The sequence below is a fragment of the Barbus barbus genome, assembly GCF_936440315.1.
Source record: "Barbus barbus genome assembly, chromosome: 11".
NCBI lineage: Eukaryota > Metazoa > Chordata > Actinopteri > Cypriniformes > Cyprinidae > Barbus > Barbus barbus.
In genome coordinates, this window is record NC_136739.1 from 18,447,115 (window position 1) to 18,466,519 (window position 19,405).

The following is a 19,405-nucleotide window of genomic DNA, read 5'->3' on the forward strand; positions in this document are numbered from 1 at the left end:
TTTTTGAAGCATGAACATTTTGCTCGAGTGGGACAAAAAATAAGTTATAAAAAGTAGCTTCATGTGTTTGAAAAGTCTATTTTACTTGCTTTTATGCTAATCATCTTCAGTGAACTATCCTTTATGATATAACTCAAGAATATTCCTTAACCATATTGTTCACTTCTGTAGAGTACTTGCTTGATATTAGATGGTTCACCTGCCAACTAAGGTCCCATGTTAACTTTAGTTGATACAGTTTTTAACCCAAGTGTTAATAAAATATATTTTTAACTTATTCATTTCCAGTCAATTAGTTTTAACATGTATTAGTAGAATATAAAAATGCATTAGTATGTCAAAGTAATCATTGATTAAAAAATCACATAGAAGCATTATCCATTGCTAATTCATGTTAATGCATTTAATGCTAATGAAATCTTAAACCTTATGCTTCAAGGCAAAAAGTCATCTTTGTATCAGTAGCTAATAAAGTACACCACGCTTCTGCAGTCAATCTGTTTCCTGGATATGTATTTGTGGGTTGTAAAAAGCAATTGATCAGAAAAAAATCCCTCAAGAACTAAATTAAAAAACAGAAATTAATACTATAACTTTATTTAAAAAAAAAAAAAAAGTCTCCTTGGCATCTCAGCACAATTTTACAGTCTTAAAAATCACTCCATAAAATACATTGACACTTAAGTAGCAATGAAAATGGCTTTCGGCCATTGAAGTCTATTCTCTGAAAGAGCATAATTAAAAATTCACCTATTCTAAAATTCAAGCTAAAACTTGAGAAATGAGCAGTCCACTGTTAATCTTCATGTTAAAAGTGAATTATGTCAGGAAAATGTCTCAAATGTCCTCATGGCAAGCTATCATCAAGATTAATCAGCAAGCGGGACTGCATGTGGGTCACAATGCTTCTCATCATTCCACTCAGATGTTCGTGCATCAAGCCCAGCTGATTGGGTGAGCAGCGACCAAGCTCCTCTGAAGTTAGGCGTCCATTAAGGGCTTCGACATCTGAGAGCAAATCACGAGATTTGTTCTCCTCAGCCATCGGTTCTGAATCTGCTTCCACTTCTGATGATCTGTCATCTGCAAAAAGTTGGGAGTCATGAGTTGAGTCATTGTCATGTTGAAAGTGTCGCCAATGATGGATTTGACAGAAGAAATAAAATATAACCTTGAGCTTCTCCTGGTGTTTGCTCCTCCTCTTGGTTTTGAGGAAGCTCCATCTCTTCAAGCTCAGATGTCATTTTCTCCATTTCGTCAAAACTCTTTAGGTCATCAGAACGCCCTTTTCTCTGTACAGCCAAATGTGATAAGAAATTATCTCCCATAATAAAGGGGAAGATACTAATCAAAAGATGTACAATTACCTGCTGTTCATGATAGGTTTTAAGTGCTTTCCTCACATTGGACAGCTTAGGCGAGCGAATAGGAAGAGACTTGATTTCACTTGGGGTAAGGGCACTCAGGTCTCCAACCGTTTTGATATTTCTTGCTCTAACAAGCTGACCAAAGCCACGAGGCCTAAACACAAAGAAATAAACAGGTATGCCAATTACTTACATTCTTTACATTAATACCCCAGAAAACAACCTCTAGATCTATGATAAAATCTACTGATGAGAAGAAACAGCTTGAACTGTTTGGGTAAAGAAATGGTATGAGTGTACTACACCACTGAGACGTCTGTCAGCTATACCACAATCAATACTTTTGATGTATTTGAAGTTCACAAGGATATAAAATTAAAACTGTGGAATGAACTGAAGCCAAGATGTACGGAAGGGGAAATGGGTGATCTTGCTTACCACATGTTGGAGGATATCTGTGGTAAAACAGCCTCTACAGGGGCAGAGCAGCCAACAAGTGCTGGATAAACACAATCTTTAGCAATAGGACGTGGCTCCTGGCTCATCTCTGAAATCTATGATAAAGAAATAAAAAAAAATTTAACACCAGTAAATTTGAACAGTAGCTCCAAGTTGAAATTAAGTCTGATGCAACTGAATATCAAGACAAATATTAAACATTAGCAACTTTAGCTTTAGTCTAGGGCTGTCAACGTTAACGCGTCCAATTAATCTAAAAATGAATGCGTTAATATTTTAACGCAAATTAATCGTTTGATAAGGTTTGACCCAAACTTCTTGCCGTCATCGCAGCGCGGAAGGTAATCTATCATTGTGTGATAAGAGTACAGTGAACCAGTAACCATGGTCGCGGTTTTCCGCAGAATTGGGCTATTTTGAAAATACAGGAACTAGTGGGGAAACTTTCAGAGCCGCGAGAAAAATTACAGAGCCGTGGGTTACGGTTTTTTGGGCTACTTTTATAATGTACCGCGGCCGCCCCAAAGTGTATATAGACAAATAAAAATTAAAATAGATCCTTTTACTAACGTGTAATATACTTCGAATGTATACCTGGCAACTTAAGAACGGAGAGGCGGTTGTAGCATTACAAACGCCACGAGTTTCAGCCAGAGCATACATGTTAAGGCTTTTACACAGCAGAAATAAACATGACAACAGCCACTATAGATTATATAAGATAACACACGATTACGATAGGATATGGTTTGTATGTGATTTTCTTGAGATTTGGATATTTTCATAATGAATGTGTACATCTGAAATACAAATTTGTACAGCGATAAAAAAGGCTATAAATAGAATATTTTAACAGTAGTAAACAACCAAATTCCACATGTAATCGCAAAAGGAAGTTATTACAAACACTTGATGGTGGTTTAAAGTGAGTTCTGAGTAAAAGTGCGCTATTAATCTCATAAATTGTCTTATGTAGCATGATGCTAATGTTAGCTCTAATGCACCTGCAGAACAGGTCCAATTCTTCTTAATGCATTTTGTCATAATACTTCAATCCCAGTATAGCCCAACTATTATCAAAAGTATTTCTAAATACAACAAAACATTTTCTTGCAACCTTACGTGAAGCGATGTGGCTTGGTAAACATTTTATTGGCAGTATAAAGGCTGATCATGGCTGAATAAACAAAAGAATAAGGATTATGTCTCATACCTGGCGGAGGTGTGAAAGGTTCTGTTTCCTTTAAATGTGTTGAAAAAGAAATGCATGACAAACTAGTTTCAGGTAAATCCTAGTATTTTAAATTTGTGATTAATCACAGTCCATGACTGCGATTCAATTTTTTAATCGATTGACGGCACTACTTTAGTCTTTATTTCTCAGAATTAAGAAAAAAATCTTTATGAACAGGCAGACTTTATGAGAGCATTATAAACAGGGGAGAAAAAAAAAAAAAAAAAAAAAACACTTCAGCAATTTAAGTACAAGGCAAGAAAATAATTACCAGGCATTTTTTAGAGCTTTTGGATCCAGGGCTACGGAGGTTACGTGGACTTAGACTAGTATTTCCTTTTGTGGGTGTAGTGATATACTGCAATAAAATTAAAGAAATTAAACGATAGGCCATTAATAGTTCTAATCAGTTTTATATCGAAGATGTAATGATTTCAAAACTCACACACCTTCGACTGTCCACTCAAGACTTTTGACCTAGGTGAGCTTGTGCGAATAACTGGACTACGTCGATCAATATCATCAGCCAGTTCTTGATGATAAATTGGAGTTGCAAAAGACACTCGACGAGACTGCAATACAAAAAATAAAAATAAAGGGAAAGTTTTATAAAAAGATAAAATGACCTTACATTACACTTGCTTCAATTTCCTAAATATAGTATACGGTCAAATACCTTATGAAGAGGGGACGGTGTATCCTCTTCACATGTTCTCTTCTGTCCCTTCTTCAGAATACTGGTAGATGGAGAGGCGGATGGAGACCAGACACTAGATCGGTTTCTGCTTGGACTCTGGCCAGGTTCAAACTCACCACTAAGAGCGTCCAAAGGTTTAGGCTTGGGTGGTGAATCCAGGCAGGCTCCAGAGGTACTACTTTCAGGGGGTACAGACGTCTCTTCTTGTACATCCACAGAAGGATCCCGGTTGTCTATCGGAGTTCCTTCATCCTTCTCAACAAGAGCAACATCCTTGTCAAGCAATTCTTTGTCGTTTGACTCTTCTGACAGCATGACCTTTTCTACACTTGGCTCAGAAACAGCAAGGTCTTCACTTTCCTTCACTGCTGGGTTAACTGCATCCTCCTGCTGGACATGGGAAGACTCTAGCTGCTCTTGGCATATAGGTGCATCTTCCACTGGGCGACCTTGACTTGGAGATGTGTCTTGAGGTGTTGAACTCTGGAGAGGTTCTTGACTTACTGAAGTGTTTTCCAATCTGTCTTTTTTGTGCTTTTGACTACCTGTGCATTCAGAACTCTCCAACTGCTTTGGCTCTGCTTCCGGGAGCTCTACAAGCTCCTTGTTTGATTCATCCTTTGGTTTGGATGATTCAAACTGTGCTCCTTCCTCTGCTTCAGACAGCTGAGAAACAATTACACCAAGCTTTGCAATGGGACTTTCAGAAGCCAAAACCTCAGATGGGAGCTGAGCAGGCAATGCTGAAAATGGCTGAACATCAGCATCCGAGATATCTGCAATTCCTGAGCTCTCGCTTTTCTCTGCCACAGATGTTGAGCTTGACTGCTCAGGTTGAGAGTTCAGGGCATCAGTGACAAGTGGAATCTGCTCATTTTTCAGATCCTGCGATTCTTGGAAGTCACTGCCCTGTGAGAACACGTCACGGTTGTTTGAAAAGCAGTTGCAGCTTCTAGATCGTCTACGCCCACGGCCCCGTCCCCTGGTATGTGGGCATTTACGCGGAATGTTAGTCTTCTCGTTTAAATCAACCAATCCAATCTGTGAAGATGAATTCAATTCTTCACTTTCTGCTTTCTCACTAATGACCTCCTTCTCATTTGTATCAGTTTCAGTCTTCAATTCGATCTTAATTTTGACATCATCTGCTTCTTTTTCAGAGGTAATTTGTTCATATGGTACACCATCACAGGCAGGGACCTCTTCTTTGTACTTTTCCTCAAGTTCTTCGGTCTCAATGACTAAAATATTCAAACTAGTTTCAATATCTGCCTCATCCTGTGACATCTCCATTGAAACATCAACACCCTCCTTGTCTGGCACCATCTCTGTAACTATGTGTTCTGTGGCAACTGGCAGCACCTCTGTGGATAATGGTTTCCGCGGTCTCTTTTTAGGCCTTGGTCCATCTTGTCGGCTATCAGAATTTTCAGACTCTGTGTTGTCGGTAGGAGCCAACAAACCTTTAGAGCGTCGAGTTCTGTATCTACCAAGACCTTCTGAGGAATCTTGGCTTGCACTTAACTCCTCAGCATTTACAGTTGATGTGGCATCTCTAGTACTGGAGTCTGTCTCTTCTTCTGCAGTTTTCCTTCGCATAGCTCTACCCTTCACCATCGCCAGTGTTTGAGAGTCTGTCTGACTTAAATCGTCTTTTGTCTGCGAACCGGCCAGCTCCAGTAATTGAGATTCAGATCTCCTTGTTCTTCGTATTCGGGCAGTTTGCTGGCTATCAGCCTCAGAATCGGAAAGAGGTGTCTGTGAATGTTTCTTTTTCAAAGTGGATGCAGTATTATGAGAATCGTTTTGAGAGTTTTCATCTGCCTCCTTGTCTGTTGATTCCTCAAGGTGCGCTCTAGTCTTCCTCGTAGGTCTACCCGGTGACCGACCCTCAGACTCATTGAGAGTTGGCAGTCTCTCTTTGCTTTGGCTATCCGATTGAGCTACAGGAGAACTCTCAGAAGAGGACACAGTCTGGCTTGGCTCTTTATTACCAAGTATAACTATTGGAACCTGTGGAAGTGCATGTGAAGTTTCTGCAGAGGAAATCTGTGAATTACTTTGGCCAAGCTCTCCTTTTATTCCTTTATTGTTCAACTGGTCTCCAACTTTACTGTCATCAATAACCTTACTTCTCCTTCTTCCAGTCAAACTGCTAATTGGAGACGGTATGGACGTCTGTTTATTTGTCACCGCAGAATCTACAACTTGTTCTTGAGATTTGCTTTTCATCTCCCCTGGATCTTCCCCTGGGCGTACAGGTTTACTTCGCCGCCTGCCTGACCTTCTTGGTTCTTGACTAGCTTGAGAATCAGCAAAACTCTGGGAATCTTTTTCAGGGGAATCATGTTCCTCTACACTGGCTTTGGACACAAGACTTTTATCACCTGACGTGTCACCAGATAATTGGGTCTGGGTATCTGGGACCACATCATCCTCTTCATCTGTACCTTCACCACAATTACCTCCTGTTGACATCTTATCTTTTACTCCCTCATTTTGAGCAGATGGGTCAGTGCTGCTCCTCTTTCGAGAGTCCTCTTTTGTAGTCTGAAGTTGTGAGTCATTTGCAGTAGCCTCCAATGCCTTTGAAGAACTCAGTCTACTCGATTTGCGAATGTGCGGACCAGGAAATGCAACACTTGCAGGACTTGGTGATTTCCCTTCAACATATTTCTCCAAGGTTATGAATGACTGACGCCTGCTATTGGGTTTAGGTGGTGTACCTGATATCAAATCAGATGAACCTGAAACATTAGGGCTGGTCCCCTCAAGTCCACTTTTCTCATGCCCACTCACATCAACTGAGATATCACTGGATGGTGACTGATTCTTCTCTGAAGTTTGATCTTTATTTTGTGTAGCTTTCTCTGGTGTTTCTACGACCGACCCGGTGCCTTCTTGGGTTAGTTTAACATCTGTGGTTGGTTCCTCAGTTGTGGCAACCTCCTTGGGGGAATGAAACAACATTAGAACCCTTAACAAAATGCATGCGTGCATATCCTCCAGATAATCAAAACTGCAGTGCCAGAGTTTAAAAACACTGTTTTACCATTAGCTGAATATCAGCCTCTACCTCTGGTTGATCCTTTTCATCTTTTGTCAATTTGTCCCTAAAAGAAACACGTTTACAGTGAGTAAGAAAAAATAAATAAATAAATAAAAATAATTCCAATACATACATGGACTCTTCCTGACTCTGAGTATACTGTGAAAAGGCTGTGGTGTCCAGGGAGGCATCCAGGTTATTATACAGTGCAGGAATGTCAACCCTTATGAAAACAAATAAAAGGTAGAATTTAGAGTCAAGACAGGAAAAAAAAAAAAAAACAGCAGTCTTGACAATTTCTTACTTTCAAAAAGCTTAACGATGACATGACCACAGAGACATCATTAGTATTCACATGAAATGAAAGGGGGAAAAAAAGCTGCCTTCACAATTTTAGAGATCTGCTACACCATAAAAATTGTGAGAGAACTTTAACCAAACTTACCGTTTAGTCCTTTTGACCTCTTTCTGGTGCTCAGTTAGCACTCTCTCCTTTGTCTCGGGGGGAATAAAAACAAAATCCACTGATGCCGCCTCCTCAATAGCTTCTCGCTTCAAGGGCTTGGGTGATCCAAAATCCAGCTTTACCTAAAGAGGCAACATGGTTGCTAATTAAGAGCCACCATTGATATTTTCGGGTTTAAATGCATTCACATTACTTACAGACACCGGCTTTGCAGTTACAGAGCCTCTTCCTTTAAGCTCTTCTGCCCTCGCCAGAAGAGAGTCCCTCTTTCCCACAGGGGTCATCTTTACCCCGCTGATCTGTGGGTCCAGCTGAGAACTCTCACCCTGATTAGAGAACACAATTCGTTTAGAATGCGCTTAGTAACGAAAAAAACCAACATGTTTGACTGAGCTAAATTTACAGTTCTGTGTTCTTCACATATTACATCACTGTAGGGACAATTATTTGTGGAGGATGAAACACTGAACGTACCGTGTACTGTCCGCTGCAATCATCTGGTGCATCAACAGCTTCAAAACCAGGTAAAATCAGTGGAGTCTTTTGCTTAGCCTGACTTAAAACAGACCTGAGGGGAGGAAAAATGTATATTAAAAAAAACGAAGACTAATTTTAAGACAAGCATACTTGCTAAATTAAAAACCTGAAAATGTGCCTATACTACATTACACACAAAATTTCCCAACAATGGCATAAAAACGTACTTGAGAGGCTCAGGGTAAGTCAAGATGAGTGCATTTCCAAAGGTGGCATTCCAGAACTGTGTGACCGCAGTACGAATCTGCTTGCTCTTGTGCGGGAAAAGCACACAAAGCAAGGGAGACAACATAGCAAGCATCTCATCGTCATGCAGAGTTGATTGTGTCTGAAGGCAGCCAAGCAGGTCCGTGGCCAGCTTCTCCAACTACGAGACAGATACCAAATAAATAAATAAGCCAAAGACTACAAATCAGACCTGTGGTTTTGATTTCAAATTCACAGATGGGTAAATTCTTACCTTGGGTACTAGTGTCGCACTGAGTTTTGATGGTTCATTATGACTTTCATTAAAGAGGGGAAAAAAAAGAAAAGAAAAAGTTAGACAATGAAAAAGAATGTTCAAAGTATGAAGGATAAGAAAATGTCACACCTGGAGAACTGTTCAAAAAGCCATGCGAGTGGTTTGGTGAGGGTGGACAGCACCTCTTGTATGAACGTGGGTAGAGTAATATTAGTGAAAAGTGTTGACAAGTTAGAGACCAGCGTCAAGCCAATTCCACTGGTGGACTCTACAGATGCTTCTGAGAGGTCCACAGACAGGAAAGCATCTAGAGTCTGCATCAGGAGAGTGTGGAAGGTCGAGAGATTACCCAGAGCTTTGCTCCTCTTGCGTACCCAACTCAAAGGTGTATGAGGAGCTACGAATATGAACATGAAAAAAATAGTGACACAGTGCCATTATACAACTTTGGCCACTTGAAAATGAAGCAAAAGCCTTACATTTCATCTTCTGCTGGAACTGTGGGGTGTAAGGTGAGAAGTCCATATTCTCAATGATGATCAGCAAGATATTTGCCATTGCATCTAACATCGGCAGATTCTTAAAAAAAAAAAAAAATTATATATATATATATATATATATATACATACATTCCAATTAGGTGCAGAACTGAATAAATCTTCCACTTTACGACATACTTTCAGAGCGTCGGTGTCAAGAGGCGCAGACATCTTGGCACACAGCTCTTCACAGCATATGTTCTCCTCTGCTGTGGCTACCAAAGCTGAACAGCGCGCAAACGCCTTGTAAAGCCTGGACCACGTACCGATCATGGCCTTCTGAGTGGTCTATAAAAATAAAAAAAATTGTCATTTGGAGTAGGGGTGGGCGATATGGGAAAAATATCATATCACGATTTTTTATAGAAATATCACGATTCACGATTTTTATCACGATTCTTTGTTAGTTTTACTATTTTGGTTTTACAAGTTGTCTGAGCATTACAGCCAAACTAGAAAGACAAAGATGCATGGCAGATATTTAGGCCAAAGTGAGCGAAGATAAAAATCTTTGGCATTATTTAATTTTTCTTATTAAAAAATAAGAACAAAGATACACATTACAAATACACATAATATACAAATAAAACAAACAGTGCTAAATACACCTATTGTACCTGGAAATAAAGCAGAGTATTCAATTAAATTGAATGAACAAATATCAAAATAAAACACTAGATCGACTGATTCCTAAAGCAACTGTATTAAAGTTTTTCAGTCAAGAATAGTGAGTGATTTTTCTCTTTTGTGTTTTGTTAACGTTAAATGAATAGTTCCCCCACAAATTAATATTCTGTCATCTGTCTGTCAATTCTGTCATAATGTTGTATTTTTATATCATCATTTACTCAAAAGTTGTTTTAAACCGGAATGAGTTTCTTTCTTGTGCTGAACATAAATGCTATTTTGAAGAAGGTGGAAAACCAAACAGTTGCTGGTCCTCAGTGACTTCCAAAGGATTTTTCTTTCCTACTATCAAAGTCAATGTGGACCAGCAACTGTTTGGTTTTCCACTGAGTAAATAATGACAGAAATTAAATTTTAGGGTGAACTATCCCTTTAATGACAGTCGACAGCACGTTTAGTGTCCTGTCCCTTTAAGAGCTGCACGCATCTAATATACAGTACAGGCATGCATCCGTTTCTCTCTTATTTACTTTCATTTTAGAGATAACCAACTGAGTCTGTATGTAAACCTTGTGTGTTTTGACAGTATTAGCGCAAAAGATAAGTTAGTTGAGTAATCAGGCGCTGTTAGACAGGCGTTTTAGTGCGCGTGCTTCAGGTGTATGCGCTCAGAACAAGCGCACGTCAGACCAGCGCGCGAATTAAACATTTAACCAGCAAGGCTTGTATGCAAATAATGTACTTTTGCGATCGCGAATAAGTGCAGTGTCCTGTCTGAGTAACTCTACTGCTGTATGTCGTGTTGTACAGTATATAGAGACGGCGGCGCCAGAACTGTATTTGACAATGTGCGCGGTAGCGCGATACTACGATATTTCTTAAAAAGCAGATGGTGGAGACATTTTTATCGTCCACGATCAAAAATCGTCATATCGCACACCCCTAATATGGAGTATCTGCATAATACTGCAGAAAGCATCTGCAATGTAGCCAAAATGATCTCTTACTTGGGGTAGGGACGAACCAGGCAGCAGGTGAATAACTGGGAACATCAAGGCACTGTAAATGGCACTGAAGTTATGCTCAAGAGCATCTCCTTGATTCACTTCATTGGTCTGTGTTGGAACGATGATTTTTTGCTTAGTAGTGAAATGTGAGGTTTGACTGGCACTGAAATGCACATTCATTCTACAGCATTGATAACCTGAGTTTAATACCTGAGTGATGGTGTCCGTCAGAGGGTTTACCACCGCGCTCCACATCCTCCAGAGCTGCTTCTTGTTCTTAACAGCCTCCACACTCCCACTAATCGCTCCTAAAACAGCCTCTCCAAATGCCAGGGGCGATGTAGGTCCACAAAACCCACAGTTCACAAGGGTTTCCAGGCTTGAAAAAAACCTGCCAGATGCAAGAAAAAGTTGCCCCAGTTAAGCAACCAAACGGTTTCAATGGAAACAGAAATATGAGTAGTGCTGCTCTTTTAAAAGGTTTATTACAAAAAAAAATCTCTAACAAAATACTTTATTTCTATGCTTACCTCTCATCTTCAAGAAAGGATGAGAGCTGGTTACTTTTGTAGACTAGCAGTATTAGGAAAAGTGCAGGTGTACCCTAAAAAAGATGTGGAGAATCATTTACACATTCATGATATACAAACATGCATGAATTCAAAGGGTGAAAATTCTGTAAAAATGTTGATAAATTTAGCGAGGCTTTACAATAAGGGTTAAAAAGTCACTTACATTTAACACATCCATGTTTGCCACTTGATAAGCTGCAGAACCTAGCACCTTCTGAGGTATTCCCTTAACAGTGGCTTCCAACAAAAGCTGCAGCAAACGAAATAATGAAAATGTGTTCAAACAGCAGGGTTGAATCAACAACCCATATAACCTTTTTAGATGAATACACACACACAAAAGACATTTGAACTTTAAAGCTTTTAAAGTGTCATGGTCACCAAGGTTACATTTATCATTAAATACAGTAAAACAGTAATAGTGAAACCTTTATCATTTAAAAATATATTTTTTAAACAATATTTTAAAATTTATTCATGAGATGTAAAGCTGAATTTTCTGCAGTTATTAAGAAATCATTCTAATATGCCGAGTCTGACATTTTTGATGAATAGAAAGTTCTTATCTTACTGTAGAGTCCAAAGGTAGTATATTTTAAGCATGCCACATTGCATCCGTGTTGGGTAACAAATGTTTATTTGGGTAACATTTAGCAGGTCATTTTCACCATGAAGTGCTATCTTACCAGGGCACGTTCAGCAGGCAGATCATCGGAGGACAGCATGGACTGCAAAGCCTGTAGAAGCAGCGTGAGAACCTCTGACCCCTGTCTTTCCTTCTTATTACCTGTTGACAGGAAAACTTTCTAGATTAATCTGAGCCAGTATCCACAACACAAAGTATCTGTGCAAATTATCTTTGACTTTCTAAGACAGAGCAAATGTTAACATACCAGCTTCTATTGTTGTGCTGACAGAACAGATCAGGTTGCTCCAAATGAGACTAAGGAGCGCTTCTGTGGAAAATAAACTCATATCAGGTGATGAACATGGACAGTGCCAGCATTTCTTTCATTTCCTAATGATCTAAATAATAATAAAAGACCTTTGCTTCCAAGCAGGCCAATAAGAGAAACAGACAATACTAAATTTAAGTTGGCCTCTTAAATCCAGGTTACACGGTACAGATTATGTTGAATACCTGGAGCATGTTTTCCCACAGTAATGAAGCCTTCTTTGACAGCTAATATGAGGGTGGAGGCATGTCTACTGAAGGAGGAAGGGCTGGTGAAGAGCGGGTGCGTCAGGGGCTCTGGAAACAAATGGTACACTGACACCGTTAGCAATTAATAATTACAATAATAAGGTTCAACATATCAGGCTGTATTAACAGGGTCCATAAACATTTTTACCAATAAATGTCCATGACTTGAGGCAAATATCTATGATCTAGCTTCGTGGTTAAATTAAAAAGATCTGATCAAATGTCAAATTCAAATGTTTAACAAATATCATTATTTATTTATAAAATCACAAATATTCTATTTTTCATACTTCTTACATTTTCATTACTTTTCCAAAAGTTTCTTGGTTTCACCTTTCCATGACTGGGAATTACCAGACTTTTCGTACAAACCCTTAAGATATGAACATCTATAAATTACTAATCAAATGACACTCACATTAACTTTGTACAGACTGAAGTTGGACCCAATTTAACTTGGAAGCATCACTGAAAAAAAAAACACTAAAAGCTCAAGACAATACTGTGTGTGTGATTACCCAGACTGAGCTGAAGATTTTCTCTAGCTGCTGTGACTGTAACCTCCGGACCTACAAGCCAGTGCAGGAGCATCTCTAGGCCCAGGAGCTGAATGGAGCGGTAGGACTGAGCCAGCTGCACACTGCTGTTCAGACTCATGTGAGGAGTAGTGCTTGGTGTGCTGCAGGAGGGAATGCCTGGAATACAGAATGATGAAGCATTAAGTTAAAAAAAAAAAAAAAAAAAAAAAAAGGTAGGGTGGATAAAAATGTAGGTTTTCTATCCATCAGCTGTTGACTGGATGGAGGCAGATCTGAGCTTGCAGTTGATTGTGGAAAGGAAATATTTAAGCTAACTAAATGATTGAAGTAGTCCAGTAAACATCACCAGAGAGAAGGCTGTCAGTCCGGAAGATTGACTGATAAATTATGAGGTTGGGGTAAAAAATTAAACATATGCATGGACAAATTGATCACAGTAAGATTTATAAACATGCATTTAGAAAATATATGGGGTGAATTGCCACTTCATGCTGACTTTAAAAGGATGTAAACTCCTTATATCCCCTTTATAAGATGAAAGCACAATGAGAGAAAGTGAGCTGTACCTGATTTAGGGGTGCCATTGCTTGGGTTAGAGTTTCGAGCAGGCGTAGTCGGGCTCGGCAGTGGAGAATCAGAAGGAAGTGTGCTGTGCAGTAGCGGTACACCAACCTTTAAGAGAGAGTGATGGAAAGAAGGGATAGAAATATACGTTACTCTCAGTAACTAGTAAGACTATGGCCATACAACGTTACAACTATCTGCAAGCACCAAAAAGCATTATTTATCCATGCAAACAGTGAAATTTACCTGCTCAAAGTTAGAGGACAAGTTGGGTCCGAGCTTGACTGCAAGGTACCACCACACCTCCAGCTTGGTGAGCAGAAGAGCTTCAGTCCTGACTTGGATGGAACTAAGGGGCTGCATGAGGAGCTTCAGACGCTTGCTGCTGCACAGGATATCTGCTCAAGAGAAACCATTACAACTTAGAAAACTACAACTGAGAAAAAGCAAAGTGTTTAAAAAAGCGCCATGAACTATTGCTGTGTGTGTCCAAAAGGTTTCTACATCTTCTGACCAATGAATTTCCACCTCATCTGAGGTTAACTGAATAAGCATTTTTAAACATTCAGTCCAACAAAATTATCCATACCAAGTGAAAACAAAAACAATTTTATTTTGAATGAATGATGCATTTATATAGCGCATTTGTGTATTGCCGTACACCCAAAGCGCTTTACAATCATGTGGGGGTCTCTCCTCAACCACCACCAGTGTGCAGCATCCACTTGGATGATGCGACGGCAGCCACAGTACAACGGCGCCAGTGCGCTCACCACACACCAGCTACAGGTGGAGAGGAGAGTGTGATAGAGCCAATCAAATGGATGGGGATTACTAGGAGGCCATAATTGATAAGGGCCAGTGGAGGGAATTTGGCCAGGACACCGGGGTTACACCCCTACTCTTTACGAGAAGTGCCATGGGATTTTTTGGCCAGTGGAGGGAATTTGGCCAGGACACCGGGGTTACACCCCTACTCTTTACGAGAAGTGCCATGGGATTTTTTAGTGACCACAGAGAGTCAGGACCTCGGTTTAACGTCTCATCCGAAAGACGGTGCTTTTTACAGTATAGTGTCCCTGTCACTATACCGGGGTGTTAGGACCCACACAGACCACAGGGTTAGTACCCCCTGCTGGCCTCACTAACACCTCTTCCAACAGCAACCTAGTTTTCCCAAGAGGTCTCCCATCCAGGTACTGACCAGGCTCAGCCCTGCTTAGCTTCAGTGGGCAACCTGTCTTGGGCTGCAGGGTGATAAGGCTGTGGCTATTACACCTAAATAAAGAAAAAAAACTTGCCTGGATTAAGGGCGAAATTATCAATGAGGCTCTTCCAAGCTATGAAGGCAATCTTCTTAATATTAGGAGAAGAGTTGCGGAAACCCAACTCCTCTAAATACAGCAAGGAATTAATGAAAGCACCGCCTTTGTGGAGCAACTGAAAAGAAACATACAATAGAAACCCTTAATTATGCAAAATGACAATCTCAAGATTTAGAACTGAAATAGTAAGACTTGATGAGCATTATTTAATGACCAAATATCTTACCTTCCCCAGAAGTCTCACAAACAAGGGCCAGAGCTTCAGCATATTCGTCTCATTTTTAGATGAAAACAGTTTCTGCATTTCAGGGATAAGCATCTAGAGGCAGCAAAGCAATTGAGAAGCATCACGGTTATTTATATTTATATATTCATATATTAGGGCTGGGCGATACGGCCTAAGAAAACAAATCCCCGATTTTTTCACAAATCCGATTTATGATTGAAATCTATTTTTTTCCCCCCTACATAAAATCAATCTGCAGATGACAGAAGAAATTGTTCAAAACCATTTTTTTTTTTTTTTTGATTTTCCCTTCTGAGATTTGATCTGGATTTCCCCTTTGGAGTTAAAGTGCAATCAGAATCAAGAAGCCAAAAAGACAAGATGGCAGGCCCTGCAATTGTAAACAGTGAAAATATAACATAACGTAACATAACACATTAAATTGTGAGACCCTTTTTGATAAGTTCTTTAAACACAAGTTTAACATCTTGCTATTCAGTAGATAGGAGGTAGTTCTGATAAAGTTCAAAGAAAACATTCAACAGCATTAAATATCAGTGACTGTTGGTTGTTTTTGGCGGGACGATGACGAATGATTTGCAGATCCTGAGCACCACTGACAAGCATCTGATCTTGTATAATGTGTAGTAAGTACTGCCGCTCCATAGTATAAACAGTATGTGCGATTGCGAATCTCGAAAGTGAAAGTGAAACTAAAAAGTGATAGATTAAAAAGCAAGCGATTTTCATGATGCCGGCTTAACATCGTTATGTCTATCAGCCATCGGCGATGGAAAGTAGGCCCAACTATCGGCCCAACCAATATGGCAAAAGTGCGGGGGGAGGGCAGAGCCCATTCGGAACTAAAGGAGCCCAGAGGGGAGCGTCGGCGGATGATAGAGAAAACCGATTTTCATTCAAACAAGTCGACGTAAACTACACATTCGAGTTAATCAATAAAATCGATTTATCGCCCAGCCCTATCATATATGCACAACCAAATAAACTAATGTATACACTTACAGAAGACATCATTGGCTCTACAATGGTTGCCACCTCCTGCTGTTTCTCCAGAAGAAGAGGCATGCCCAGCTCCAGGGCTGCTGCGGCACGCAAGCGCACTTTATTGGCCGAGTGAACCACCAGAGGAATAACCAGCTTGGCCCAGCACACGGCTCCAGCAGCCATCTGAGACGGGGCCTGCTCCAGCAACCTGACATTCACCACAAAATCAAATCTTATTTATAGAGCACCTCCATATGAAGAGTACTACCAAGACTACTGCACTACCAAGAAAGAGAAAAGTATGGGAAATTTCAACAAACCTTATTATGACATTGAGTGATTCATGTTCAATGAGGATCGACTGAACCTCTCTGGTCTGCATGGCCTCCAGACTCTTCAGAATCTCTGGGGTCTGAAATGTAAAAAGCAACATTTTTAACCACAAAAAGGAAAATGGAGGAGTAAAAGACATGATTAAAGGGTCTATTTCAAGCACAACATGCATGGTAAACATACCTTTTTGGATGCCACCTCTTGCGGGAAATTCTGTTTTGAAATCACCCATAACGCTCGAGTGCACGTAAACTTCTCTTTTGATTTTACCACAACATTACAGAGCGTAGACAGTATATCTTCTGAAATATTTGCTGCAGCAAAAAAAAAAAAAAAAAAAAAGCTAAAAATTATGGAGGCTACTTCTCATGGAAAGTAATAAGTATATTATACTAAGAATTCAACTTTTTCTCTACCTGGTATGACTGAAACAATGTGTGAGTGGAAGACACAGAATCCCAAAGCTTGCAAAGCGGCCTGACACAGCTCCTCGTTCTCACTGGAGATATGAATCTGAAAGAAAGAGTAATTCATCTGCAAGGCTGATGACACAGCAAAAACATAGCTTTCGGAAAGAATAACTTTTGCCAATTCATAATTACACACACGCATACATATATACACAAATATACACATATACATATATATATATACTCATATTTAGTTAAATTCAGAAAGTTCCAATGAATGAGTCTGGTAATTCATAAAGGACAAAAACTTACCAAAAGGACTTTACTAAGACGTGCAAAATGCTTTACAACTACAGGCAAAAACTGACGCCCTTCGTCTCCATTCAGGCGGCTGGGAGAAAGAAAAAGAACAAAAGTCCCATGATTAGTATATAAATACCTTTAAGTCACCACCAATTGCATGCTCACTAGACACACGAGAACCAATGAGGTTGGTTCTAAAGCAGAGCAAGAATATTTGAGCTTCCATTTAACATATTCAATACACTATGTGCATTGATTAATACATACACATGACTAAATTAAATCTGTGTCTGAAACTTTGATGAAACCAATCAATTCATATGAATTTCTTTTATGACCTCTTTTTTTATGACATTTTGGTGGAATGAACTTTCAATGGAGGAACAGAAAAAAAATCTTAATTATACTGAACAAAAAAAATGTATGGGTTTGGATCAACATGAAGGTTAGTAAAAGACGACAATTTTCATTTTGGGATGAACTATCACTTTAAACATAACATAGCTCCTGAATGCAAATTTCATATAGTGCTGACGGAGTAACCATTGACAAAACTGTATCACAACAACACTAAAAGAGCTTATATCATGAAGGAGAAATCCATATATTTGACCAAAACCTACTAAAAGACAGACACTAGAACCGTAGGTTAACCCTTACTTCGCGATGGTGATGTAGGCATCCGTCTTCTCTGACAGCCCGGCTGCTTCATCTTCCAGACACTCCAGAAGAGGAAGGAGGCTGGCACTAGAGAGAGGCACTGCTGCCATCATCCTCACAACCTGAACGACAGGAAAGCACATTAAACTGATGCATACAGCTTTGACTACCAGAAGACAGAATATAATGCAGTAAAATGTGAAAACTCTTTCTTTTAAGGAGTTCTGGTTCAGTTGTTTAATTGGAGAAAGTCTTTAAATAACCTTTTAAAAATACATTTCAAAACTCTTCTGCCCCTTGGACGTCTCCCACCTTTCACTCTTAAACATAGCCCTGGCTGAGTTTTGTTTAATAGTCGATTATGGAATGCTATGCATGAATGTATGAAAAATTTATATTTTGTTATACTGGTAACGTTAGTGTGACCAGGAGTCGATGCATGCATGCAGGACATCGTGTTCTCTCAATGCACATGAGATCTCTGATGAACAAATGGCAATAATGTCTTCAAATCAAGACCAAGAGATGTAAATTCACTCGACTATTTCACTTTACTGACACAGAATAAAACCTCACGCGCATCTTACATGTGATGTTTAACATTAGCTAGCCAGGTGCAGGAGAGGCTAATAACAATGCGCCATCTATTCTTATAAACTCTCTGCCAAATATCATAATGTATTTGCTTTTAAATAAGTTTTTTATTGGTAGGTGGGCCCTACAACGCTGAGCTGTCCGAGATGCAAATATTAGACCTTAATGTCGTCTGTCTCTTAAAGCTATTGTGTAATCATGTGCGTTGAGCGTACAACTTGTAGGCACAGACATCAAACAGAGAGACCAAAATGTGCCGTTTATTGAAACCTTTAAACCGTCGTGTATGCCTTTGCTCAAATCAATCTAATCCAACAGGAACTTCCCCTACAAAAACTGCAGAGTTAGCGAGCTAGTTACCCTCATCATGTTACCCACCCAACCCCCTGAGCACACGCACCACCAGACACAACTCAAGATCTCTCACCTCGCGCCTGAGGACACGCGATCGACCACTGAAGGCGAGATCATCGACACACGAGCTATATCAGAGGAATCGGGAGAGTTTATAAAGCAATGTTTGTAAATGATCAAGGCTAGGCTGCGTCTGTCCACTCCTCACACCCCGCGAAAATGCTGGCGCCAAACATGACGCGTTGAAAACGTCACCTTCAACCCCACGTCAACTCCGCCCTCTCATAAATTATTAATTGCACGAGTTAAGATACTTTGCCAAAACTTGAATACAAATTTCGAGCAAATAATTAGGATAGCTTCTTCATTTGTTTTTTTGTGTGAAATTTTACAATAAGGTCTCGTTTGTTAAATACATTAGTTAACATGAACTAACAATGAGCAATATTCCTGCAGAGTTTATTAATATTATTTAATATTAATTTAATATACTTCGTTAATATTAATCAAAGCCTATATGTTAATGCACTTTGAACTAACGTACAAGCAATAAATAAAAAATGGTTTTCAGTTTGTTATTTCTATCTTTTGAAGTAGTGTGTCAGTAGGAAATATCGGTTCAAAACATTCATTTTGCCATTATTTTTAATAATCCAGTGAGATTTTTGTTTGCACAAGGAGTCTGACAACATCCAGTGCTCCACACAGAGATCAGATCTGGATCAGTTCTCAGATCAGATTCATCATCATCATCCAGTATATCATAGCAGTTCTCAACTAAGACCCGGGACCCACTAGGGGCCACAGAGCCTTAATAATTAAAAGGCTAAACCTAATAGAAATGCATAGCTGTAACAAGCAGAACATTTCT

At 39.5% G+C, this 19,405-nt stretch overlaps 1 protein-coding gene across 3 annotated transcripts; it reads right to left on the bottom strand.

Moving 5' to 3' along the window:
• Positions 1–69: 69 nt before the first annotated feature.
• On the bottom strand, positions 70–18,793 carry LOC306877253 (telomere-associated protein RIF1-like). 3 transcript variants are annotated; one of them, XM_079428897.1, is made up of 36 exons: positions 18,608–18,793; positions 17,587–17,708; positions 16,936–17,014; positions 16,630–16,726; positions 16,397–16,527; positions 16,201–16,292; positions 15,899–16,088; positions 14,876–14,968; positions 14,626–14,764; positions 13,571–13,722; positions 13,327–13,432; positions 12,740–12,916; positions 12,159–12,269; positions 11,911–11,973; positions 11,704–11,804; positions 11,181–11,267; positions 10,976–11,049; positions 10,656–10,836; positions 10,446–10,553; positions 8,950–9,099; positions 8,752–8,851; positions 8,402–8,669; positions 8,270–8,312; positions 7,977–8,176; positions 7,747–7,840; positions 7,470–7,598; positions 7,252–7,394; positions 6,940–7,029; positions 6,810–6,870; positions 3,737–6,703; positions 3,510–3,632; positions 3,332–3,418; positions 1,806–1,921; positions 1,368–1,521; positions 1,172–1,292; positions 379–1,083 (listed from the first exon to the last, which is right to left on the bottom strand). In XM_079428897.1, the coding sequence occupies exons 2-36, from the start codon at positions 17,697–17,699 to the stop codon at positions 848–850; spliced, it is 7,176 nt and encodes a 2,391-aa protein (XP_079285023.1). In that variant the 5' UTR covers positions 17,700–17,708; positions 18,608–18,793; the 3' UTR covers positions 379–847. The 3 variants fall into 3 exon arrangements, with proteins under 3 accessions (XP_079285024.1, XP_079285023.1, XP_079285022.1); XM_079428896.1 differs by having other exon boundaries at positions 3,737–6,706; XM_079428898.1 differs by lacking the exon at positions 3,332–3,418 and having other exon boundaries at positions 70–1,083; positions 3,737–6,706.
• Positions 18,794–19,405: the final 612 nt, after the last annotated feature.